The sequence below is a fragment of the Apaloderma vittatum genome, unplaced genomic scaffold (genome assembly GCF_000703405.1).
Source record: "Apaloderma vittatum isolate BGI_N311 unplaced genomic scaffold, ASM70340v1 scaffold8185, whole genome shotgun sequence".
Lineage (NCBI taxonomy): Eukaryota > Metazoa > Chordata > Aves > Trogoniformes > Trogonidae > Apaloderma > Apaloderma vittatum.
The window spans coordinates 140111-167305 of record NW_009715414.1 but is presented as its reverse complement, the minus strand read 5'-3'; the positions used below and the strand labels follow the sequence as shown (position 1 = coordinate 167305).

General features: G+C 42.4%; 2 protein-coding genes across 3 annotated transcripts in view; one reads left to right on the top strand and one right to left on the bottom strand.

Annotated features, from left to right (window-relative positions):
* The first annotated feature begins 1623 nt into the window (after window positions 1-1623).
* DEGS2 (delta(4)-desaturase, sphingolipid 2) lies at window positions 1624-9814 on the top strand. Of its 2 annotated transcripts, none has more exons than XM_009869132.1 (3): window positions 1624-1696; window positions 2439-3182; window positions 9671-9814. In XM_009869132.1, the coding sequence occupies exons 1-3, from the start codon at window positions 1682-1684 to the stop codon at window positions 9812-9814; spliced, it is 903 nt and encodes a 300-aa protein (XP_009867434.1). In that variant the 5' UTR covers window positions 1624-1681. The 2 variants fall into 2 exon arrangements, with proteins under 2 accessions (XP_009867434.1, XP_009867435.1); XM_009869133.1 differs by lacking the exon at window positions 1624-1696 and adding an exon at window positions 1769-1778 and having other exon boundaries at window positions 2440-3182.
* Window positions 9815-14487: 4673 nt separating this feature from the next.
* The window catches only part of EVL (Enah/Vasp-like), a 127683-nt gene continuing 114975 nt past the window's right edge, over window positions 14488-27195 (bottom strand). The window contains exons 6-14 of the mRNA XM_009869131.1: window positions 26090-26319; window positions 25347-25468; window positions 22455-22515; window positions 20371-20437; window positions 19175-19241; window positions 19008-19070; window positions 16584-16650; window positions 16150-16207; window positions 14488-15093 (exon numbers count right to left, since the gene is read on the bottom strand). Of these exons, the coding sequence (XP_009867433.1) occupies window positions 15056-15093; window positions 16150-16207; window positions 16584-16650; window positions 19008-19070; window positions 19175-19241; window positions 20371-20437; window positions 22455-22515; window positions 25347-25468; window positions 26090-26319 (773 nt within the window). The 3' untranslated portion in view covers window positions 14488-15055. The remainder of the gene's footprint in view (window positions 15094-16149; window positions 16208-16583; window positions 16651-19007; window positions 19071-19174; window positions 19242-20370; window positions 20438-22454; window positions 22516-25346; window positions 25469-26089; window positions 26320-27195) is intronic.

Below are 27195 nucleotides of genomic sequence, written 5' to 3'. Positions count from 1 at the left end.
AATATAAAGCATCTCTTGGTAATTTTCCCATCCCATTAAAACTTTTTTTTTTGTTTTGGACAAAGTGACTAGGCTGAGGAACAGAGGAGCATTTCATCTGTTCTGATGCCTGCGCTAACTTACCTCTACCAGCTACGTGGCTGAAAATTTGAGGTGGCTTGATTCATTAAAGGGTTTTCTGGGATTTAGACAGATGCCCTGAAGAAGGACATTAAGCTACAACAAACCATATTTCTGTTACAGATTTTCTGATCAGGTCGTTATTTCAAGTTATTCTTTAAAGTGGATATCCCAGCACTTCTCCAGGTACCAGAGAACAATTTCTAGCATGTTAGCATTTCTAGCATCCAAACCTAATAGCTGCCTTCCAATACCTGAAGGGAACATACAGGAGAACTAGGGAAGGACTTTTTACAAGAATGTCCAGCGATAGGACAAGGGGAAATGGGTTTAAGTTGAAGGAGAATAGATTTAGACTGGATATTAGGAAGAAGTTCTTCAGTACGAGGGTGGCAAGACTTTGGAATAAATTGCCCAGAGATGTTGTGGCTGCCCCCTCCCTGGAGGTGTTCAAGGCCAAGTTGGACGGAACCTTGAGTGCCTGATCTAGTTGAGAGGCGTCCCTGCCCATGACAGAGAGGTTGGACTAGATGATCTCTAAGGTCCCTTCCAGCCTAGGCCATTCTAGGATTCATTCTGTGATTCATTCTATGATTCTGTGAAAACAAGGGCAAAACCAAAACATCAAACCAAAAAATTCTGAGATTTCCAGAGATTTTTATCAAAAAGTTTGGCTAGCTTTAGAAAGATGTGAACTTTTACTGGTGCTTTCCCACCACTTGAAAAATCTCTCTCTTGCTTAGATACTCCTCGTGGTGATTTTTGCCCCCTTGTCCTCACAAGAGGAAGAATTGAGAATATCTCTTTTCTCATTATCTTCCACAGCACTTGTCCCTAATCTCTGTCAAGCTGGGCAGAAGTCAGCCAACAGGCTCAAAAGTTGTTGGACTGCTTGCAGAGCATGACCACATCGATCTGCCTCCTTAGTGCTTCATTTCTCTGAACTTCTGCAAACTTCTCAGGGTTCACTTTTATAACAAAACCTTCTCTGCATCCTGCACTCAGTACCTGCTACTGCTTGCAAGGTCATATGAAGTTATGTGTGTTGTTTCCAGAATTTGTTTATGCTATATACAGCTACATGGTTGCAAATCATTACAATCTGATTTTATTGGTTTGGTATTATATGGTGACAGTCAGATGATATTTACCTTTCTATTCATAAAATGGGCCTAACAATCTTACAGGGATGTAACCTTAGGGTTCAGGGTGAGTGACTCCTCCTACAGCTTTACCTGTCGAAGTTGTAATTATTGAGAAATGCATAGTACAAGTTGAAGGAACAAGGAAATGCAGAGTATGGGTAAAAGCCATAAAACAGTGGAAGAATTCATATGTAAGTTAATACTGGAGGTGAGGAGTGTGAATTTGTAAAGAAGAAACCTGAATGAACAGCACTTAGGGGATAATCTGTACTTCTATGTATTTTCTTTTTCTTAAAAGGACAAGTGAGTCACCAGTAGAAACCAAGATCAGTAAAGCTGGTCATGGCCTGACGTGAGTCAGAGCTGCAAGCCTAGCCCATGTCTCTGATGCTGCACTGCAGTATTTGCAAGGCTGCATGAAGCTGTTGTGTGATTATCTATGCAACTTTCATGCCTGGTTTTGATATGTGACTTGGGAACAGGCTAGTGAATGGGAACAGAGAAAAATTTTGTGTATCTTAAAAATTCCTGATAATATTCATGAATTTCTTGTGATATTACCATGTGCAGAGTTGTATGTATTGTAAGCGCTCGTGAACGCTCAAATACTTAGGGATTTATTTTTTTTAATGTTGTATTTGTCATCTAACCACAAAGCAAAACCTGGTAAGCCTGTTGCTCAGCCCTCTCTCCTCTGCTACTATGTCTGAAACAAGTGTGAAAATTGCTACAGAGAAGGCAGTTGTGTCCGTTTTGTGGAAACATAATATCTGGACTGGGCAAAATAAAAAAGGAAGTGAAAAACTTGACAGAAGGTGCTTCTTAGAGCTTAAATCTGGTGGGATTTTTCATACTAATACTCATCCTTTTGAAGCAATACTCATCATTGTGAAGGTACATGATGCCACATGTTGAGCATCAGGGTAATTATTTTTTTTTATATGTCTATATATATTTCTATATATCAATATCAATCACAACTGGACATGATGCTGGAAGTGGGGATGGAGCTCATAGGTTAGTAAAACTTTCACTGTAGTGGAAACCCTACTTGGGATTGCAATTTTATAGAACCAGGGCCTCAAACACAGGGTGATAAAAATAGAGTCCCAGTGGTGATTACGTTTACCTAACTGTGATCTAATGAGATATTTCTCTGCATTCTTCACTTTAGCAAAGTATCCAGAGATCAAGACTCTGATGGGACCAGATCCACATTTAAAGTGGATTGTATCTGGGATGGTTTTCACACAGTTTCTAGCATGCTACCTGGTGAAAGACTTATCCTGGAAATGGATTTTCTTCTGGGCTTATGCTTTTGGGGGCTGCATCAACCATTCGCTGACCCTAGCCATCCATGACATCTCACACAACGTTGCCTTTGGGAACAAGCAGGCCAAGTGGAACCGATGGTTTGCAATCTTTGCCAACTTGCCAATTGGCATCCCTTATTCTGCCTCCTTCAAGAAATATCACATTGACCACCATCGGTACCTAGGTGGGGACAACTTGGATGTGGACATTCCCACAGACTTTGAAGGATGGTTCTTCTGTACGCCTCTTCGAAAACTACTTTGGCTTTTCCTCCAACCTCTGTTCTACAGCCTGAGACCTCTATATGTGAACCCCAAAGCAATTACACGGATGGAAATATTTAACGCGCTCATCCAGTTTTCTGTAGACCTTATAATTTACTACTTTTGGGGGCTCAAACCTATCATTTACTTAATAGCAGGTACAATTCTTTGCATGGGTGTACATCCCATTTCTGGGCACTTCATAGCGGAACACTACATGTTCTTGAAAGGGTATGAGACATACTCTTATTATGGACCTCTGAACTGGCTCACCTTTAACGTAGGCTACCACATGGAGCATCATGACTTCCCCAGCATTCCTGGATGCAGATTGCCAATGGTAAGTATGGCCTCAGCACAAGTACATTTTATTTTTATAAAAGCTGCTAAACAGTCTCAAAGAAATCACTACAAATCATAGCAATAGATCAAGTTTAGAAAGACAAAAAAAGAAAAAAAAAAGGTAAAAAGAAGAAAACTTTCTGTATTTGATTCCAGTTCTTTCGTTTTAAGCTGATGGCTGAGAGAAATGGCTGCCAAACTGCTGTAATATTTACTTTATTTTATGGAAACAAGAACATCTGAGCCTCAGAGGGCTTCAGAAACACATTTTGCATGATAAAAATCCTCCAACAGTGCTCTGAATTTCTCTATTTCCTTCCCTCAGCAACCATTGTTTTGTCTCTGAAGTTTTAAAGGTCCATCTAAAATAAGGCAGGTGGCAATTACTAATTTGTCTAATGATCAATCTGCTAACTATATTTTTTTATTAACATCAAGCAAATGTCTGGTTTTGAGAGGACATAAGTACTGGGGCATGTTCCAGCCTGTTACACATGGCACTAGAATACAAAGCCCCACTCTCCATTACTTCTTTTAGCTCTGTTGCCCCACCCACAGAAACTGCAGATGCCTCATCTGTCATTGGGAAAGTGCTGTGGCTTTCCTCTTTTGAAAGTCAAGCTGCTTTCTGTTTACATTTTATCAGTTCTGGGAATCAAATTTGCAAAGCCCAGGTGTCTAGGAATGCTTTTCAATCTCCCTCCAGGTAGGTAGCTGCTCCTCTGGGTTTTAACACAAGGGTTCCACAGTTCAGAGGTATATGACTTCAAAGTATTACTCCTACATACAAATCCTCTGGCACTGTAGGAAGGAAACATCTGTCTCCGGACTGATGCAAAGTTGGGGGCTACTACTGCAACATCCTCATGAGGTGGAGGTAGAGCTGAGGAGTCTGAGGTTCAGAAGCTCTGACCTCCCCACTACTGCATAACACAGCTTTTATGATGGTCCATATATCTAGGCAAACCTGACTTTACGAGTTGATGTTCTTCATCACAGAATCACTACATGAAAGGAGGTTCAAAACAAGAGGAGGTTTTCTTGTGGTGTATAAGAGTGTGAGAAGCCTCTACATAGCCTGCAGTTCTATTTTAACACACCTCCTTTACATCTGGAGGTCTGACCTGGAGAAGGTGCCCATTGCTAGTGGGGTTCAGAGCAGCCCCTGTTCATGTGTGAAGTTCTCCTGTCAGGCGCTCCCATTGCTGATACACCTGATAGCTCAGCTGGCAGGTGCATGAGCTTAGCTTTAGCTTCAAATGTTCAAACTTGTTAGATAGGCTTAGACACTTAGATCACTGAAATGTAAACAGAGGAAGAGAAGAAGGTTAGCTCTATATCATCCACAGTGGAGGTGAGTGATTAATTGAACTGACTGGGACTGTTGCTCCAGACCTGCTTGAGACCTGCAAAGATCTTCCCCACCCACACGACAAATAGTTTAGCATACTTCCTTGAGGTAGTGCAGCAGGTGGAAGAGTCTGCTGTCCTGTGTAAACAATTATTAGCTGTATTTCATGGGTCTGTGTCCATGTGTTTCTAGCTCTTGACTAACTGACACTTGCACTGCTGATAGAGGAGGTACCAGGCTTTTCAACTGCTGTTGCCTGACAGAACTATGTGGAAAAAATTGAGTCTTTGACAATTGATCGATTACAAGTGAAAATCTATTAGAAAGTGAAAATACTTTGAAAAAAACAGTTACTGTAGAAAATCCCTTGTCCTTTAAAACAAATTGATTCATCTTTTCTGCAAATTGAGAAGAATTTTTGGTTGAAGGAGATAAGGGGACAGATCCTCTCTGGACAGATTTCAAGTTTGAACTTCACAACAGTCAGGGGTAGAAATCTCCCCGTGCTTAACCTCCCAGCAAATTCTTCGCTTGGCAAAGGTATAGTATTTTCAGATCTAGTCTTTGAGCACTTGAACTCCTAGTGTCTGAATTGTATAATAGAGATGTTCTCTCAGTATAGCTCTTCTTATTTTTAATTATTGGCAAGTAGAAAGTGGAATAAAAATCTGTATTTGGTTCCTGCATAATTGAGAGCAGGAGAGAAATAGGATCAAAGAATAACTGGATCCTAATCTTGGAAAGTAACTGGCTCTTCCACTTGCTTATCAGCAAAGTAAATTCAGTTTTGTCCTTTGTTACAGGTGTGTCATTCAGAATGTTCTGAGTAATGTGTTTGCCACTGGAAAGACCTTTACCCTAGGAGTGTGACAAATTTGAAAGAGGAAGAATTAGGCCAGGCTGTAAGCTTATAAATACAAAAGATGAGTGACATGAATGTGCAGTAAGAACTTGTCCCACTAGTATAATGATAGATTACACAAGATACCATTAAATTTAACATTATGATGAAGGACATGCTCTAAAAATACCACTATAGACTTAGGACTAGTTTAGTCTCTGCATGAAGCCTTGTAACTGTAAAATATTGCATTGTTTACCAAATGAGTAAAAAGATCAATTTTTCATTAGATGAAGGATTTAATATACATGTGAAGAGAGGGACAAAAGAAGGAGGAGGAACTCAGTACTCTTCCTGCAAACTGCAATAAAAACTGCGGTGTTACCAGAGGCAAACTAGTTACTCATTAAGCTTGTGGGAAAAGGAAAAGACATGGTATGAAACCAGATTTATTAGACAGACAAGACTGGAAAACATGGTAGATGTGCTAGTATTGAATTGCAGATTTCATTAACCCTGTAATGGCCAGGAGGACTCACTTGAGTGCTCCCTCTTTATCAAGGACTGTGAAGGGAACTTCTGTAATAATGTAATTTATGTAATGCCTTCTAGCATTCTAAACATTGTTTTTCACCTTCTTGTCATAAGGGTCTCTAGCTTCTGGATAGCCCTAGGATAAAAGGTCTATAACACCCATGGTGAAGTATTAAGTTTCATTTAACTTTTGCACCTCTCAGGTAGGAGGAGAATTGGGGTCCTGCTACTGTGCTCTACAAGCACAAAACCAGAAGTAAAGTTTTAACCTAAAAGATGTGGTTTCTTACCTACCACCTTGATCAGCTTGAAGAAGAGCCTCAATATACCAGGTGCCAAGTGCCTAACAAGCTTCTTGTGGACTTTGTGATCTCTTGTTATCCTTCCACAATAACTTCCATTCACAAACAAGCAAACAGTTAAGATTTAGAGTTGTGTAAGGAGGAAGAGAGGGAGAGGAATTGAAGCAAATGGACCACCTCCAATGCGATATGGAGAGCATGAGGGAGAAGTCAGGAGCAGGCTTAGGAATACTTTGCCACAGTGCCATTCTCTTCGAGACAATGTGTGAACTGGCTGTAAAACTTGCTATGTGGAAACTGCCATCCACAGATTTTATACTGCAACAAGAATGCAACATGGAGGATGACTCTTTCAGCCTCAAGCATGCTTAGTAGATCTTGTATTTAAAAGGGAACCTGCATTACAACACAATTACTTTCTGCCCTCCTGCCCCCAAGATTTCTGGTAGGTAAGGGGGAGATAGTTTTGTTTTACATATGGAGATAAAGAAATTACAGTACATGAGCTGTTTTTGTTAGGACTTTTGCATAGACCCATCATAAAAGAATTCCTTCCTGCCATGTGATAGCAAAATGAGAACATGCATCTAAAACTTCCTTGTCTTTTCCATAAGAAAACCTTTCCGAATTCCTCCCTCTAAGCGTGCTCGCTAAATTTTCCCTTTTCCCCATTCCCTTGTCATGAATATTTTGTTACAGTCTACCGTCCCCACTCTGTTCTTGTGATGTGAGGGCAGCACCTCACGCAGCTGCCCTGCCCAGAGCACAGGGACTTTGCCAGTGGTGCAAATGCTGCCCACCTTCCTGCACAAAGCCAGAGAGAGCAAAGAGCTGCTTTGTGTAGGTGTGAGGCACTGTCCTGCAGCTGACCTAGGGTAGCATGCTCTAGTGTAAGCCCTTGGCCATCTCATGTGGTTTCCATACTCATTCAGACCATTTCATTCAGAATGAGCTGCAGCCATGCTCTGCAAAGAGGTACTAATGGATATGCTTGGTGAGCAAGGCTCCAGCACCTGAGGCTGGCAAGCAGCTTGTCAGCCATCACTGCGCTCTCTGCTTCTAGAATACCATGTGTATGATTTTCTTCAAAATTCACTCCTGGTTATTTTGATTAACCATCTTAACTATGAAATAATACTTGCATTCTAGGCGTCTGTTTTAAATCTGTAGTACAGTTGCAAAAATACGTGTATGGAATATATTTCAGTGCAGATTTCCAGACCTGCATGTTGTGTTCACCTGAGGTCTTCAGCACTGTGTCCATACTATACTGCTGCTCACATCTGCTGAAAGTGTGGAAACTACTGGGTTGAACATAAGCTGTTTATTTGCCTCTTCTCTCAGCCATTTTTTTCCACTTCATCACTGGGACTGTTTTTAGTTAACCTTTGGTGCCAGAGGGCACAGTTACTGCCTGAGACATTGTTCCTAGGAGCTGAATTAGTTTCTGTGAATCTCCAGCCCTCCACTTCCATGTGCAAGGGGCAATACAGAAATACTTTCAGAAGCCCTCATAGTGGTCAGACTCTAACATGATCAAGAGCTCTGCAGAATAATGTAACTAGCTGAAAAGAGTGTGGCTGGTTCAGAACATTGCTTCTGTGGGCAAGATTTATATGGGTGTTCGACAGGAGAGGGAAATGGTAGACTTGCCATATGAACTTGGCTAGTATAGATGAGGGCTGAACTACTCATGCAAGTCAAAATTCAGGCAGAACTTCTAAAATGAAGGTAGGAGGGAAGGTCTGTAAGTAGCAGTGTGCTGGGGGATTACCACATTCAAAGCTGGAGTGAAGCTTTCAGAGCTGAGTATCTGAGACATCCTTTGTGTTTTTATAAGGCCTTATTAGCAGCTTTTATTCAAAGTAGTCTAGAGAGCTTACTGTCTATTTAGACAGTCTTCCCTCTCATCATCTGGCTATTTTAATTACCCAGCTGGGAAAAGGGAGGATACAGAACCCAGATTAAGTTATTTCTGTCCGTGGTTACAAAAGGAGTGCAGAGAACTAAGTCTGCATCTTCAGAGATCTTAGCTGGTTCCTGGAAATCACCCTTCTTCCAGTCATTAACAAATACCTCACAGTGGAAATGCTGGTATAGTCTGAATCCCACTGAAAATGAACCACATTTGAAGTACAGCCCAACATTTTAAAGCAGGATATGGGGAATTACTAGGAAACCAGAAGTATTCAGTGAAAGGCAGAATACAATCTGACCTGAACTGAATCTTCTACCTCCAACACAGCACCACCATGCCATGAGCACAAAGAGTGCATAGAGGCTGAGGTACAGAGGTGAAAGACCTTAAGGAAACTTGTATGTTACCCACCGTACCTCACAGGGAAGTGTCTGCTAGGAAGCTGAATTAAGAAGTTAAGTAGCAGTGAGCTGTACTGGCTTATAATTTAACTTTTGCTGTGATTCTTACCTTTTCCCAAACAGTCCAAATGCTGTATTAAGATTTCAATGTTACATCTCGGGTGCTGATGAGACCCTTCTCTCAGATGACAATTTCTGTGTAACCCTTTTGCTCTTCACTGGAAGTTCTGTACTGTGCCCAGCATAGCTGGATTCAAAATTCTGCAGGGTTTTTAAAGAGAGAAGTCATGCTGTCCAGCAAGGCAAACTACTCTAGAAAAGAACTTTGTTTGTCTACGAGGTGGGGCTGTAATAAAAGCATGCCCGATCAGTTTATGTATAGGTGTACAACAGTTAATAGACTTTACTACTTTGTAAGTGTTTTGATAAAACAGAGAGTCTAGCTGGAGCAGGAACTAGTGATAACTTGAGAGTCCTCATAGTCCCTGAACCTGCCAGGTTTGAAATCTCTTTTTTGCCCTTTTCTGGCCTTGCTCTTACTACAAGCACCATTCCCAGCAATGTGCGGTGCTTCTCCAATGGCAACAGTCTGAAGACTTGGGGATTTGTAACAGGGACGAAATTTTATTAGATTCACGATCTAATAATGAATCCTGCAGCATTTTTAACACAGGACTGAGTAGAGTGGTCTGCCCCTGCAATTTCCTCTGCCTGCTGGAGGAACACATCTCTCAGATTTGCATCATGGTAGCAGAATGGAGCACAGAAAACAAAATGTAGGCAAGGCTGTGTCTCGCATTTTCTCAATTAATATTTCTATCCTACTCAGAACCCTGAGCAGACAAGTATCATGAGTGTTGAATATTAAATACTGTGTGTTGAAGTCTTGACAATTTGTAAAGTAGATGAGTCATTTCATTGTGGAGATCCCTCCACATTTTGAGGTAAAACTTACATCAGAAATCTGCTAAGAAGTACCTAAATGTATTTAAGTACATCTCATTTGGCTGAACTTCAGAAGTTCACAAGCAATAACAAGTAACTTCAGGTTCCGGCTGTGCTATCAGATCTGAATGTGAAGCCTGAAACACACCTGACACTGTGCAGCTAACAGCTTGCTCTCTCTCTTCTTCTTCCAGGTGAAGAAGATCGCAGCAGAATATTATGATAACCTCCCACATCACCAGTCCTGGATTCGAGTTCTGTGGGACTTTGTTTTCGATGACACTATTGGTCCTTATTCAAGGGTTAAGAGACTATGCAAACTGGCAGAAGAAAGCTAACAGACTAGATCTGCCTGCTGCATCAGTCTTTCCTGTGTTCATTTGAATGACTTGAGTTTTCTGCAGAAGTAGAAGGATGTTTGTGTGTGCTGGATGAGCATTGGTGTGTGTTCCTTAGACCAAGAGGATGAGTTGAGAATGAACTGATCAGATGCACTATTCTAGAATATAGAGACTTTTAAGTAAAGGATATTTGTGTATGTAACCCTGGGAAACAAGACCAGACTGAGTTATGATTATGTGAACCTTTGGTCTAGTCTTAGATTTAACCTCCCAGGCCACGTGTGCCCAAGTCTGAGGTTTGGCTCTGTCTGCAATAGAGAATGTTTGGTGCACATATATGTGAGTATGCGTGTTTGTAGCTTATGGTTTCTCTTTGTGCCAGATTAGATGTAGATACTCTGTGTGCACAGGACTGCGGAAACAGGGAGGATTGGCATGCAGTAGTAAATGATGCTTTCTGGAGAACACAAGAGTGCCTTTAGCTCAATGTCTTGTCTAATCTAACATCCTCCAATAATTGCTAGTAGCGGAGATTTTGTATATGTGGTGGAATATGTGTTTATTTTTATACATGTATGTCATCATTTTAGTAGCTACTGCTTGACGTTTATTCCAGGCCTTTGTATAAACCTTTTCTAAATGCATTTCTACTCTGAGGATCTAATACTGTGCAGCTACCTGGCAGAATGGAACTGTGGCATGGAAAAGCTTTCCTTTAGTTTTCTGCTTGCTGCCTGACCAGCAGCATGGGTATGCCCCTGGAAGAACTGAGTGGTCCTTCCTCCCTCACCCTTCACAGTATTCATAACTTCATGCTTCTCATCCTTTTCCCCACTGTAAGTCCTCCTGGAAATGGAAAGGTTCAGTTTTAATTGCTGCTTGCCAAAGTTGTTAATATTCCTGATCACCTTACCTAGTCTTCTCTATATTACATCCCTTTCTGTGCACAGGAGTTAGGAACAAGTGTCAGTGAAGCCATGGAGACATTATGGTGATATTTGTTCCTAACTGCTTTCAGAATAATTATATCTTTTTTTCTCTGTCATTCAAGGGGCACCAACTTAACATTTGGAAAGCATGTGATGCTCCAGCTACGTGCCTTACTCTAGTCTATTAACATTCACCTGTTATTTCTACCCATTTAAACCTCCTTCTACCCCTATTTCAATCTTCCTGCCTGTCCTCTCCAACTATAGACTTCCGGCTGTCCTCAGTAATTCTGTATCATCAAAATCACCGTACCTTTCTTCAAGCAGAAAAGTATCTTGGAAATTGGGACTTCAGATGCAGTCTTATAACTTCCCTCCACCTTGGAAAGCTGACAACTTATTTATGTCCTTACTGAGTAGTTAAAAGGGAAGTCCATAAAAGTCTTCTCATATTCTAACCCTCTAACAATTTGACTTGTTTGTTTTCTTCTGGAAAACCAAGTCTGTAAGAAAGAAAAAGATTAGTGTGTATTGTTGGTCCATCAAAGTATGTTATCAGACCTGGGAAGCCTCAATAAAACACAGTTTTGTTCCTCCTACAGCACTGGATCTGGTGAGTCTGTGTGCTAGCACGGCATACCACGCAGCTGAGCTATTTGTGTTCCTCCTCCTCCATTTCCACTTCTTCTTTTTCTCATCCATCTAATTTTGACAACTGGGTAAGTAACCCAGGTTTGCTCAGCAGTGCAACATCCTCTGTGATGCAGGGGCTGAATACCAGTTTATTCACAGATACGGGTTTGGATGTGTGGATTGTGCTTCTGGAAAAGAAGGGAAAGAACGAGGCTTCTGACTCTTCAGACTTCACTGGTTCTTCAGTGAAGAACAGACTTAAGATGTTATATCTTAATTACTAAAATCTCTTTTCTCCCAGAGGAAGAAGCTTTGATGTAGAAACCTCCTTTAACTACTTTGTATCAATGCTCATGTCAGGGATCTTAATTTATTTTATTAATTTATTTCAGTGCTGCCAGCACTCCATGATCACGTATTCAACTTTCCACGTCCTTAGCAATCTGCTCCTCAACTCTTTTGGCCAACTCAGCAAGTTAATATAAAAACCATAATAAAGATTATGCTATCTTCCTCAGTCTGACTATTGTCCTCCTCTATGGAGAGTGACCTTTCTAAGTTCCCTTACTCAGCTGTTTGATGATGCACGCACCAGTGTGGTCTGGAGATTACTAGCCTAGCCTGACACAGAGGCTATAGTGTTAATGGAGGGTAACCAAAAATGGCAACTGCTTCTTATCCTGCCTCCCATCAGTATTTCCATCACAATCCCAGGCAGCCCTACAGCCCTCCTGCTCTGCACTCTCCATCCCAGCGGGTCTTTGAAGTGGCTGGAAGCCTGGTGCCTGCAGATGTGTGGTGCAAGCTGAGTTTCAATGTGTGTGGAACTGCTGGAGAAGGCTGTGATCCTGTCCTCTCCATGGGCACTTGTTCTTGCCACTACCAGTAATGTTGGTAGAAGTTGTTTTGTGGGTTTTTCTGTGATCACAGAGCATATGAGTCTGGGTTAAAAGTACATTAGGACTATAGTTTTATTCTCTTTGCTTAAAAATTAATCCAGATCTCCTTCTTTGTGTAGCCACTTGAGTTCTCTGACAAGCGAGATAGGAGGATCAAATAGGTGTATGATGGGTTGGAGTGGGGGTTTATGCCCCCTTTGACTTCTGCTACGTAAATGCCTGTGGCTGCCCTGTTGCAGCAGCTCAACAAAACCAGCACAAGGGAACACCCTTCTTTACATAGACAACAGGCAAACTGAGTTAGTGTCTGGGAGCGGGAAATCCTCTGGCAGTGCCACTACTGCACACAAGCTGCCCTGCACCTCACTGGAGCCATGAGCCAGGAACGAGCAAAGGGCTGGTGATGCCAGGACAGCTGCCTGGCCCCTGTCAACAAGCTTCCCCTGACACAGCTATTAAGTGGCCCTGTGCAAACGTCAGTTTATCGTGTCTTAATTATATGACACCTGCAAAGGTAAAAGAAGAAAGTAAGAAAAACTTATTTACGGCAGGTGACTGATATTAACAGAGGGGCACACTGTATCCAGGCTGTACACTCAGTCCCAACTGCAATGCAGTTATTGCTGACCTTAGGCATAACGCTACATTGCAAGGGAAAACGTTAACTGTATCAGATGCCAGCTTCCTGAAGCTTAATTAAGATTATGGGAGAGTTTCACTGAATGGTTGTAATCACCTGAGAAGCAGTAGTTTTGAAAAGTACTTGCCATTGTCAGGTATGCCATTAAATAGATTTATAATTAAGAAATGTGTGAGCTACTATATGTGATTTATGCAACAGAGCATTATAATATTTGCTGTTACTGATGTTTGTCTGTGGTTTTCACAATGGAAAGGTTCCTTCTCCTGATCACGGGGTTTTCATATTGTGTTGCATGTCAACGTCTGCCTGCTTTAGTTCCCATATGGAAATCTTACCCCTCTGTTTAACCTGTCTCTCACCTTCTGCTGGCATTAAACAGGTAACAGACATCAGGCTCAGTCTGGAGTTCACCATTGCATTAAATTTAGATTTCTCTCATTTCTCCATTATTTAATCTGTGGTATAACTACACTGAAAAAAAGATTATTTTCTAAAAGACAGGTTGGGTTGCTTTGAAGAATGCTGAAGGAGAAGCCCACTCTCTCCAAGCCAAAGCAGGTAACATTTTACAGCTATGCACAAAGCACATCCCACCCTACCTCCTCCCCAGGGTCTCCTGTGGCTGGCAGGCAGTCCCTGCTCCCGTGCTCTGTGAGGTTCGGGGCACATGAGCAGGGGGAGAATCCCCAACTCTCCTGGGCTGCTGCACCAGCTCTGCTCCCAAAACTCATTCCTGGGGCCTGGCTTTTAAAACAAAATCTTCAGGAGGAGCTGAAGCAAAGCAGGGGGCTTGGAAAATACTTGGCAGATTTCAGTAGCTGAACTCCAATCTTTTGCTTTTTGTGTGAAGTTATCAAGAAGATGATACCAAGACTACTGCCATGTAAATCTTGCACCAAACTAAGTCAAGCAGAAATTCCCAAGACTGCACCAGTAGAAAGAATGGCTCAAGAAAAAAAGTTCTATGACCTTTGAAAGATATGGCTGGGTGTGTTCTGGTAAGTGTTCAGTGTCCTGTACTCATATCTTTGACTTCAGTTTCCATGAAATAAAGCTCAAGACCCACACAACATTAACAAATGATACATGAGATATTAACACCCTTACGCCTCTAGTCCAGCAGTGCTGTGCCAGTGATTTCAGCTTGCATCCTCCTAACACTTTGAGTAGACTGCATAATGTTCTGCATAAATGCCTGCCTTTTATTTAGTGGAAGACCCTACAAGTGCAGGTGATGGGACCTGTTTGTTTTTTCAGTGATGGTGGAAGATGCAGTGGGATGGTCAGTGGTGGCCTGAGAAGAGCCACAAGTCACTGATTTTACTGATTTTGACAAAAAGTTGCTGAGCCTGACTGGAGGTGGTGTTCAGCCGGTGATGCAAGGAGGGCTGGGCAGTCTCCCCGTGAAAGAAGGCAGGGCTATTGGCCATCCACTCAGGCTCTTTCCTCCTGTTCTGCACAGCTGCTGCCCCATGGTGGGGCTCAGTCAGCTTCCTCATGTCACCAACCCTGGTGACAGAAGTGCAGGAGCTCAAGGGACAAATTAAACAAAGAAAGGCAGGGCTATGTGGACAATAAACAGTTTATTACCAATATGAACACAGATACTGTGATGCACTGACGTACCATTTTTTTATATTGTGATAACTCTGAGACAAAGAACTTGTTGGCTGACAACTAACATGTCTCTGTTTCTTCTGGTGATGCCACAATACATTTCTGTTGGCAAAGGATCTTCATTTACATTGCAGACTACTAATAAAATTACTTTGAAGTCATCTATCAAAAGCAAATGGTTCACGTGTGTTCTTGTCTACTACTAAAAAGAAAGATAATACATTTAAATAAGCAAATACAAAATACAAAAAAGGCTGACAAATCCAATGTGCAGTGTCAGATGAACTCTAAAAAATCCAGGAATTTAAAATTTAATATTCTTTAGATTAAGACTTTTAAAATGAAGCGAATCCAAGGCAGCAGCAAGGTTCAAAGTGTGCTGAGTCTGCTAATAAAAAGGGTATAAGAACAAAGACAGTGCCGGTGTCTTCTCTCACCATCTTGCATGACCTTGGTACACTTAGAAATGATCCAGTCTTCCTAGCATTCTTAGTACCGTCCAAATGCTTTGCAATCATTATGTTGTACTGATTCTACTCAACTCCTGCCGTATGGCTAGAAAACCAAACCAAAAAAGTTAACGCATAATGTTATACTCAATGTGGTGGAAAATGCTACATGTAGAGCTTGCAGAAATTACACGCCGGTAAAAGGATGAGAGGAGGGTAAAAGGATGAGTAAGGGTAAGCAGTCAGCTGTTGGCTTGCAAACTGCAGCACTGGTTTAAGAAGTTGCATCTGTGGTTTATGTGAATGTCTAATTTTGCACTGGAATGAACTTGGGAGGCTCTGAGGGCCAAGCTGCCGGGACAGTAGCATATGGGCGAGGGTCTCCTCAACCACAAACTGCCCCGAGGTTTTGTGAGCCCACAGGTCTAGGGCAAGGGGTCAGGGAATGGATTTTAGCTGTTTTACAGTCTCTTCTTTTTCCCCTTCTGTGTGAGCCTAAGATGGGGAGTGCAGGGTGTGGACATGCATCTTCATCTGCCCTAATGTGGGATTCAGATAGGTATTTTGCTGTGCATTTCAGTAATGGCCCTGAGAAATATACTTGGTCATATTTGCAGAGCAACTAAAAAAGTACTGAAACATTTAGTACAGATGTTGTACTTTTCAATGAATTACAAAAATACATGACTATTTGGAAAGCTGTAATCAAATGAAGGTCTAAAATAGCTCTTTAAGCACAGGAAGCCTACCGAAGATGCTTGGGAAGGATTTTCAGTTTGGTACCTTTTGTCCCCTGCTCATCCCGGACCTGTGTGGCCAGCTATTTACAAGCGATTTCACGCTCCCTGATTGTGATAAATTGACATGCCATGGGCTATGGGCAGGCCTTTTCTCACCCTTCCACGTGTGAGAAACACCAGCCAGTGAATTTCTCACAGGTTGGGGTGAAAATGCTTGTCAACAGCATAAAAATAAAGGATGTATACACAGTGTCACCATCAGCACTCAGGTAAGGTAGATGCTTGTTCTTCAAATGTGTATATAAAGCAGAGCTGCTCAGAGAAGTCTGAAAACACCAGGGAATTCTCTGCAGTTCCTAGCATCTTATCTATGGGAAATTAGTCATAAAGATGAGAAAAATAATAATTTTTCTCTTTCTTACCATCAATTATCTCCTCTTTCACTTTGTGTAACTCTCTTACAACTTCCTCCAATATTTCCTGATGAGACAAAACACAAGTCAGCTGCTCAGAATTTCCTTCTAACTGGTGGAAGAAAATGCAAGTTTAACACGGTTGTGCTTGTCCCCCGCCTCTGCTGACCATCAGAGCCTAGCACTACTAACAGCCACATCTGCACTCCCAGGCCAGGGACGCAGAAGATGCTGGCATATTTATTTGCACATTTCTGTACAGACATCTTGATCACATAGAAGTGAGACTGTGCTCTCTTGCTGCTCACCAGCTAGCCCTTCTCTAAGCACCTAGTTATAGAGGAAATCAGAAGACTGAACAGCTGTTTTGCTTGTACAGCGCATGCATGAGGAAAATGGGTAGCTTGTCAAATCTCTTAAGTGCAAAAGACCTTTTCACTCACCTGTTTCATTCGATCAAAATCTAAGGCATCCATAGCCACATCATTGCTGCTGCTCACTGGCTTCATCCTTGAGAAATGGAAGAAGAGCATAAAAAAGCCAATCAGTTCCTCGCCACACACGCTAAGCTCTCCCCACCTGATGGTGTGGATGAAATCCACCCCGGAGCAGGAGCACCCGTGTTCGAGTGCTGGCCCAGAGGCTCCCTCTTGTGCCACTCAGGAGCGTTCGGCAGCCGGAGCACGGCTCTGCTCCCCCTGGCACAGCCCGACCCTCAAAGATGCTGCTTTCTCCTACCGCAGGCATACTGGAGGGAGAGCAAAGACAGCACTGAAGCTTAATTTTTCATTTGGTGTTGAGAGTCTCAGTGATTTCAGACTAGAAAATGCTGAGATGTCTTCAGGCGGTAAAGCCTGTTTAACAGTGTATTTTATTACGGTGTTTGGAATTTGCAAGCTACGTGTCTGGTTTTCTCTCACAGTCTGTTTTCTGTACAGCAACCCTGACTTGCCCACCTAGAATCACAGAATGTCAGGGGTTGGAAGGGGCCTTGAAAGACCATCTAGTCCAAGCCCCCTGCCAAAGCAGGATCACCTACAGTAGGTCACACAGGAACACATCCGGGCTTAATTGGGTGTAATAGTAAAATACAGGTTAGAAAATTATTATAGAGAAAATAATACCCAGTAATCCTGTCTTTATAAGGCCTGAATCAAGTGGAGATTGTTGATAGCACAGTGTAGCACAGGCACTTCTTCTCGACCCAGAAACAAAACCAATCTAGCTTTAATGGTTAGTACGCTTGAGTGTTCTCAGTCTTCCATGATGGGATGAACTGTGGTGATGGCTGATACAATAAATTAGGAAGCATGGGCTGCCTGACTTTCTCTTCTAGTCAGTAACTCTAAGATATTTCAAAAATTAACCATACTACATAATTCACAGAAAAGTCTTCAAATAACTTTACCATCATATTTGGACCCAAACTGGGGCAGGCAGAGATTCTGCCACTCCTGAGGGTACGCTTAGTCTTGCAACTAAGGCAAATCTTTCTCAGGCAAATCTTAACGTCTCCTACCAACTTAAGCTAAACTGGGAGTTAAGACAGATAGAAATGCCATCAAACTGAAGATGAATGGAAACAGGTCACCACTGAGAGCTTTGAAACCTGGCCCACTTTGCCCACAGAAGTCCTTCCAGCAAGCAAAGGCTTAGCACTACTCCAAGTGTTAAATTAAGAATGGATTTTTTTCCAGATGAACTCCTCCTCCTCCTAGGATGGCATTATAGAAGATAGGTGGTGAAATCTTGATGGCTGCTTTAAAAAGCCCACATTTCAATCCCATTTACAAGGAGAAGGAATGGTCTTTCTGTATCTGTTGAAAGCTCTCATACATTTCTTAGAAGCAATGTGTCCCATTGGTTTTAGAAGAGCTGAAGAGACTATATTTTGCTGTACTAACATTGAAGCATGGGCAGGCCATGTTCCAGCATTTTTAACACAGCAGCAAGTATGTGCAGATAGTTGCCATTGGCAACTTTCTCTCTGATACTATCAGCAGTGCTGTATACTTAACAGTATAAAATAAGGGCCATCTCTTTTCAGTAATCGCTAAACAAATGTAAACCTACGTTCTACCTCCTTCTTTAGCTTATCCATCTGCCTCAGTGGCCAGTACTCCAGTAACACTGGCTGGTCCTGGACCAGCACTGGAAAAAGTCTCTCTTCAGCTATCCAACATCAAATGTTAACTTGATCTCCATGGGTAAGAATATGAGTCGTGATGCTGCAGCTTGGCTGTTCTGACCGATAGGACTTCTGGCGTGCTACTTTAGGCTTCTTGGACTTGACACCTGCCAGCTTTTTACACTATATTTCTGAATGCCCTGTCTGTGGCTGGGCCTTTTTACAGATTTATGTTAGGAACTTATTGCACCAAGCTTTGCTCTCCTCTCTCATGCACTCACTGTAGCTGCATGGATGGAGGAATAACTTCTCCCAGCTGCAAGTTCTTCATATCATTTCTGCCTTTGCTCTCAGATTTTTGCAGAGGTTGGAAAATGAAAACTTCTATTGGCAGGGTCATCCTGAACCTGTTGTAGAAAGATGCTCCAAAACCTGCCTTCCACGTAGCACAGCGCGTTGCCAAGCCCGTGCCTCTGATTCATGAGCACAGATGCTTTAACCACTTGCTTAAGTGTGATTAATGTCTGTGATGCCCGTGACCACCTGAGCACAAGGCTGTTTCCATGGAACAAGCCTTTGACACAACACATTTTACCTTCACAAACTGTGCAGCAACAGGCAAAGCAGATTGTTAGAGAATGAGTAAAAGATGTGACAGAAGATGGACATTAGTGACGAATGATGGGCTTAGTCAAAGAATAAGCCAAGACAGTTAAGAAGCCGGGCTGTTAGCCAGTACCTAGAAGACACGTGGGATTGTGTGGGGCTCTTAGCTTCACAGCTCTTCAGCATTGATGGATTTCTACAGCAATGGAATGAAACAAGACATGAGTTGTGCATGTGCCACAGGGACAGCATGACCATCCCAACTGTTAGCCAGGCACACAGACACCCCGTGCAGCTCACCTAGAAAGTAATGAAGATACAGGCTTTTCAACAGAATTGCTCCTTTCCCATGGCTTCTTGCCAGAGTCTGTAAAACAAAAATGAAAATTTACCATTTTTTTTTTCTCTAATGATAAAAACATGCTGAAGTTGCTTGTCTTATACAGCTGCTTTCATTCGGTGAGGATGAGTGACTCAAAACGTCCAGGAAAGCAGGACTGCTGAATGAGCACAGTTGCCTACATTGTTAAGAAAGCATTGGTAAAAATCTGCTTAGCGATCCCTTTAATGAGGGACCAGATAGTTAAACAATACCAAAAAGACATGGAACTGGAATAGTAGAAGGAAAAGTATAAATCACTTCTATTAGGAAATATAGGCTAATTGCTGCAAGGCTTATTTTGTTCAGTACAATATTTGTATTTTAAGTTTAAAAGTCTTAGCTTTTTTATCTGCATAGTTGGCAGAAAATGTGGGTGCATCTGAAAAAAAGCAGTGAGACCCCCACTATGCAAATATCCACAGAAAATTTATTTCATGTTTTCTACATTGCTAACTTGCAGAACATTCCCAAAAGCTGCACTACATAACCCTTGTTACTGAAAACACTATCAACCCAATCTCCTCCTATGCAAATAGTCTAAAATGAAGTGAACTGTTTCAGAGACTTAAATTACACACAACTTTATGCACAAAGGTTGCTCCTCTGTGAGGTCCTAAAACACTTTAAAAGATCATGGGCACTCCCAGGAAATCTGTAGATCTTGTTCCTCATTTACATGCACCCTTCTCCTGGCTTTTTCCCCTTCTCTTGCAAAGCACACAAACCATGGCTTTGTTCCAAAAGGAAGCTGGAATGGCTAAATACTCATCCCCTTGGGAGAGATTTCTTTCAATATGTATGAAATCCAAGGCTGACACAAGGAGGAATGTGACTGACTTGCAGCTTATCAACTCAGATACAGTTATTTCAAGTCATCATAGGAAAAACATATTTTGAGGGCTCCTTAATTTCACCTAGTAACTCACAAGATCAGGCTCACTGCAAAAAGCTACTAGGTTAAGGAATGCTGAGTACAATTTTTAAAACAATAGGCATTTGGGAATTTTTCTGTGAGTTACCGCTACTGCACTCAGAAGTAGGACGATAAACCCAGAGTGGTGGAAAAAGATTAGACTAAGAAGACAATTACAGCACTAGTAGTCTGATTTAATACCTGATGAATTTTGCTGCTGCTGGGTGGGACCTCGTGTACTGGGTGAAGGAGAGGTGCTAGCATCATCCTACAAAGAGAAAAACAGGATATTACTGAATTCAGGAGACGAAGTGCAGGGTTCTCTTCTAGTCTGGAGACCAGCTGCAGCACAGGTGGTACAAAAGGAAGTTTCCAGCATGTCCAACAGGAACTGCTGCTAAGGTATGGGCTTAAATTCATTTAAACTTTAACCTTTCTGCCCCTTTAGCATTGCAAAATATATATTTTTCTTTTTTTTTTTGCTAATACAGACACCTTTTCATAATTCCACTGAATCATTCTCATCCCTGTATACCACATCATGCTGAATTACCCCTCTAAAGTGCTGGCTGCTGTTTTCTAAATATAAACCATCCATTTCCCAAATTTAGAAACCCCCCAGGATATGGAAACTGAACCACCTGAAGGAACAGTAGATCAGTTCCCAGCCTTTTAGACTAGGACAGCCACTGGAATCAGTAAGAGTAGCCCAGACACTAAAAGAATGCAACTAAATCAAGCAATATTCCTCTTAAGTAACAGACTAAATACTAGTCACAGATTTGGACTCTTTTTTTCTGGGATTCGTGTATGACAGATCATAAAACATTCAATGATATATATGACATGTCAATATTATTTAGCAGCCCTCAAAACACACTCAGGCAAAGCATTAACTGTGCATTGGAAAACAGAATTGCATCCAGTTTGATAGACGATACTCGCACCACAAATCGTACTCAAGGTACACATTAAACAGATGTTCTCTAAAGCACCTTATTCTAAACAGTTTGGTGTATCGAAAGCTTGACTTGAGATATAAAATAATGCAGAGCTTCAAGGAGAGAGAAGAAGGGGCAGAAAGACAGCAGAGGCTGAATAGTTAGAAGCCAAATGGTGCCTTTCATCTCTGAGTGTATGGTTCAAAGCCAGCTTTGGGGAAAGATTAAGAGCAATGGTTGCATAGTGGCTTCAATAGGCAAATTCGATGCCTGAAGCACCGCTTGAGGAACATCCAAAAACCATCTGCTTTTCTCCTTAAACAGTGCAAAGTGCTTATTTCCGCTCTTGCTACAAACCTTTCAGACTCTCACAAAATCTCAGGGCGAGACCTGAGCAGCTGTTACTTTGTCTTTGGAGGGAATATCTCCGTGTAGGTCATATGAAGCATACATGATGCTTTGAGAGTCTGCAGTCATGGCAGAGAGGCTTCACAAGGTTAGCAACAGGAAAGCTGCATAAGCAGCAGCCCAGAGAAGCTCCACATGGGAAGGGACACAGCACACATAGTGGCCTTTCTTGAAACTGGAAAGATCTCCTATGTTTTACCAGTTCAATGGGTAGGAAAGTGTTTTAATCTGCATGCTGAAGTCAAACTTGCTATATCAAGTTCAGGGTAAAGACTGAGGCAAATCTAAACTCATGTTAAATTGCTTCTGTGGGCAACAGACAGACAGAACAGTTAAGACAGAAATGAATCAAAGTTTGCCAAAGTTGCCCAAATTCTATCTCATTTTAGTCTAAGTATTGTGAACATGTATATTAACTTTCGAATGCTCTAATGGTTAATACACTGCTTCCCCTTCATCCTCCCCAAGATGTGCTTTATGTGCACTCTGTGGTCCGAAGTGAGCTTATCCTTGCTTTGCATGGAGGTTACACCACATGGCTGAATGATCCACTTAGCTGAAGTTGCAAATTTAAAATAAGAAACATGAACTTGATCTTAAGTTGACTTGCCAGAAGGTTCAATGCATCTTCCTAAGGGGCAAGAATCTACCAGTTTCACTAAAATACTCAGATCAGATCATGAGAAAGCACCTATTCATCTGTTTCGGACAATACCTTGCCTATGAATAAGGAAGCAATTCTTGTTAAAGGGTGCTGTTACCAAGAAAGGTGGAAGCAGTTACACTTAGCTTTTGACCGAATGTGCAAATCCATGCCTGGATCAGCACTGCTTGTCACTGCCTGCCACACACAGTGAATGAGCTCACGACTTTGGCTTACAAGGCAGCACATCAATGTATTTGCAAGAGCACAACAGTGAGGAGTCTTTCACTTACGTTTTGGCTTTCCTCTTCCTTTTTGTCAGCTGGCTTGTCTGACTGCGACGCTGCTTTCCTCCTTTGCAAAGGAACACGAGATAGGACACACAGTCAACTCTCTAGAAACACATCCTTCTCGTGGGAAGGCTGATTCAGGCTTTGGTAGGAGTTATTATTTACTTAGTTCATTCTAGGGAATGCAATGAAGGCTGGATATGCCCGGTTGCATAGGATTGGGGTGGAGGTGAGGATTCCAGCCCTTGGAGATACAACTCAGGGAGAGGGGCAATCTTAGAAGGTGGCATTTAACAGAGGAACGCAGGGTGCAGAGCATAAGGAAATATGTCAAAGCAGAGGAATGAAGCACAGCTGGGTGTGAAACTGGGTGATAAAGGGTTGGCATCTCTCTAGGGCTCAGGAAGTGATGGCTCCTGTGTCCGACCCAAACCCCCACAGATGTTTCTGAGGATCCATCCGACCCATCCAGGTGACTCAGAAACACCTGTGGAGGTTTGGGTTGGTCATTTTAGTGATGCCACTGTTCTCAGGCAGCTCCAATATCATTTTACCATCTGTCATACAGCCCCTTGCACCGCTGTTGCCACACAGCGAAAGGGCTATGGCAGAGTTCCCATGTGATGGGAAGACAGTCAGAAAAGCCCTTCAACCCAGGTCCATCCTCACCAGGAAAGATCAGGCACCAGTTCTACTCAGCCAAGAACCCTGCTCCCTCCAGGGTGGGAAAGCTCTGGAAACAAGTGCACTAGCCTGAGTTTTCAAGTGCTTTTGGTGAGTGATGGGAGATTATTGCTGTCTCAGATCCAACTGAAAGGCAGCAGAGCTCCTGAGCCCTCTAGTCCCAGGACTGGCAGCACTGGTGCTGCCTGCAGACGTTGAGTGAGGACTTCAGATCCTCACTCTGTCCTGCTTCCCAAGGAGAGGCACAACTCTCAGAAGCAAGTGGCAAAGATTTTTTTAGATCTATTTTTACAGCCTTCCTCTAATATTTACTTGATTCTTCTGAGGAAAAAAAGGTCTTAATGATTACAAACTTGAGTGAGGGAAGTATCTGCCAACGTGAGAGACTAGTGTTAGATTTATGTCCTGCAACAAACTTAACTGGGCTAGAAATTATAATGGTTTGTGAGAGAGCTCATTATTCTGCTTCCACTTCAATCCTGAAGCAATGGGCTGCTCTCATGGGGGTCAGTATGTCTAGAGAGCCATACTTTATACCACCTGAGTTCTCAGAAGTATTTTCCCCTATTACTTACCCAGTATTAGACACATTCCCTGTTTCTTACCATGTGGTTTTCTGCTCAGAAAAGGGCCCCCTGAGATCCCGTGCTCATCACTCAGTGATTTCTGTATTGAACATGCTTGATTTAAAAAACATCTTTTTTTACCTTCTGGCTGCCAGCTCGGTAAGAGCAATGATGTGAAACACAGCGCCAATTTTGTCCTTTATATCATCACACATAAAAAGGGTTTTGCAACCAAAAGAAGTCCTCTCACTGTCACTTTAACAGTATGTGCCCAGACTGCACCCTTGACTGACACTTGCGTATTTCCAATTACTTCCACAGGTTTTTGAAGCAAAATTTAGGAGACAATTCTGTTGCTGTCAACTCCCTGGGAAAGGATTTGCAGCTCAATTATCCTCAGAGTAGAGGCAGCACGATGCTCATGACAGTACAGGCGCTTTAGTTAAGATAGTGAGGGGATTCGACCCTGAATACCTGAAGACACCAGATCCTGCTACCAAAAGCCATACTGGAATACATTTTAAACTAGAAGTGCAGAAATTTGTAGGACCTTTATATCCAAGTATATGAGATGTCCATTTAGCTTGCTTCCTTGAACAGAGCTAGTTACACCAGCACCTGGTCACCAAACCTTACTTTGCTTAAAGATATCTTTCATTTCAGCAAGGTCAGTCTTGATAAGTAGCAGAAAAATAGACCAAGAAAGTGAATTAGTAAAAAAAATATTTAAAGCTATTAAAGTATTCTCATTCTGAAAAGTGAGAAGATTTGCTATTTGGTATTTTATGCTGCTGACAATTTTTTATGGTGTTGTGTACGGTAATGCTTTCCAAAGGTTTGCATCCACAGTCCATGTGTCAGAACTCTTTCTGAAATGACCAGGTCTGGGAAAAAATTTGCAATCATACTCTGTAAACTGGGAACTGTTTTTATCCTAGTCAACATTATTTAAAAGCTCTATCTCTACATGCTATGCAATTGAACCTACTCTTCATTATTTTACTCATCATTTTCTTACACTGTGCTTACATTAAAAAAATCTTTAGAGCTAAAACCGAAACAAACATTTAACACTAGGAACTTGGGAGTTACAGTCTGACAGAACATTATGGCTGGAATGAGGAGAAGAGAAAGCAAAAATAGTTGGAATAATTGAATGCCTTTTAACAGCTGGTAGCTTGATACAGAACAACTTTAGTGGAGAATAACTTGGCTAGACTGTCTGAAATACATTGAGAACTGATAACAATTTACCTGCCAAGATGTCGCCCTTTTATTGCACTTCTGTTTTTAATTTTTGGCCCTGAATTTGCCTAAGCTCCTTTCATAGTTTACTCTTTCTGAATATACTAACACTGAAATACATCCGGTAAAATGGTAAAGCCCCATATTTATCAATTTCTCTGAACGTTACCACACTGCAGGATTTGCTGTGGCAGCTAAATAGCTAAATTCTGCCAGGTATCATTGCTGCAACACCTACACTTCCATGCTACAAGTCAGGCGATACTAGTGACTAACACCTAAGCAGTGTCCAATTGCAAAGAAGCACCAAAGTGACCCATTGCTAACCAGAATGACAGCACCTTGTTCCACAGTTTGCTGCAGAGCTCAGCTAGTACTTACTTAAAGCCTAAGTACAAACCTTTTTGCCAGTAATTTATTCATTTCCTCCATGAGTCCTCCTCCGCCTCCTCCGCTACTTGTTCGATTGGCATCACTCTTAGAGACCCCGCTGGGGCTGGACCCTCCTGAACCATCTTCTGGCTTAAGACAGAAATCAACATTGGAATTAATGGAAAGTTTCATTTACAACCACACCCTTAATTATTAGTTTTCCTAAGTTTTATGAACAGTGTTCACTATCACAGCCCCAAACCAGAGATAGGATGTGCTCTGCCTTGGGAAGAAGATCCACGTGGACAGGAACAGTCTGGGTAGGCAAAAAAAAATCCCTCTACAGTGCTGTTTGTTCATGATTAAGATTGTGCATGGTTATGCAACCCTTACCTTAGTGAATACCTATTGATATGATGCTTCAAGAGTCTATACCTGTTTTTGTAAACATGTTGCAGTCTTAGTCACTTATAAGGACTGAAAACACTAATACTACAATGATGGATTCCACAGAAGTAATGAAATCCTGCCAACATGAGAAATTGCAGCCATTTCCTAATTAATGTTTTCTGAAGGGCAGAAATTCTACCAAACACTTCCTGCTCAGCTTCATTTGGACTATCAACTCACATTTAAAAGTTCACCTAATGGTCAGCTGAAGCATCTTTCACCATATTTCATGCTGGGTTTGAAGACCGCTACACCAAGCTGTGCCAGGCTTTCCCGCAGAGGAGGAGAGCCCAGCGGGCAGTCCCGGTGCCACCTCCTTACCCGTTGAACTCTCCTCAGTTTGGCACCAGCCAGAGCTGCTGCGAGCCCTGACACTGACCCATCTTCGGTGCCAACCCCTTGGCTGGCGCCTGCCGGCAGCGGGGGGGGTGGTGGGGGTGCAGCTCCCATGGGTGGTGGAGGGACTGGGGGGGGTGGCGGAGGCGGGGGCCCCCCAGACGAAGTGGGAATCATGGCAGAGCCACTAGGATGACCAGGTGGAAGTGCTGGGCCTGAAATGCAGAGAATACAAATTAAACGTGAAGCTCCATCTCCTCTGGCACGTACACAGAATCCTGTTCCTGCTCCCGAGGCCGTGACCTGACTGCACGAGCAGTGAGCAATGCAGGGAAGCACCAAACACGCAGGAGAATGGGTAACGGTGGTTGCATCAATGGTCAATCAGCTGGAGGTGTGTCCTCCTCTGAGACCCTGTCACTGACAAACGAGCCTTCTCCCTCCTTCATGGCTGGGCTAGTGTTTTATTCTGTGCTAAAACTGAAACACAGGCAACGCTTCCCAATTCACAAGTGTCACCTTCTTCTGTTTCTCTCATAGCTTTCTACATGGAGATAATAAACTGCACCAGCCAACTCTGTGGGCTTTGGTTTTCACCAGAACCTCGGGCTGCAGTGACACATCCTCCTTTCTGTTAAAGAGAAAGTATGTGGCCCCAGCCAGTCTTGCTCAACAACAGGAGAGTCCAGCTTCAGGCATCCCAAGGTTCAGCAAAGCTCCTCAAAGCAGCAGCCTCTTGGAAGGGGCTGATGGTGGGTAACTCCACTGCAGTGTTTTGCCTCATCAGCTGAACAAATATTCCACCCCAAGTATATTCCCCTGCATTACACTCTCTCAGAACAGGCTGCTCCAGATACACAATCATGAGCTCTGTTGTTCAGTGTTACTTTGAAAGGCAGGAGAGTTTTGACTGAGGAATGTTTCAGAACTGTCTTTAACATTAGCAGCATGGTTTTCTTCTTATCTAGGTTTTCTTACAACTGCCTTGTTTCTGTGGTTACTTCTCCCATTATTTCACATTCCCAATTCCATTCTTGAAATGAACCATAGTTGCTATTAGAAATACTTTAAACATTTCAAGCCCTCTTTGG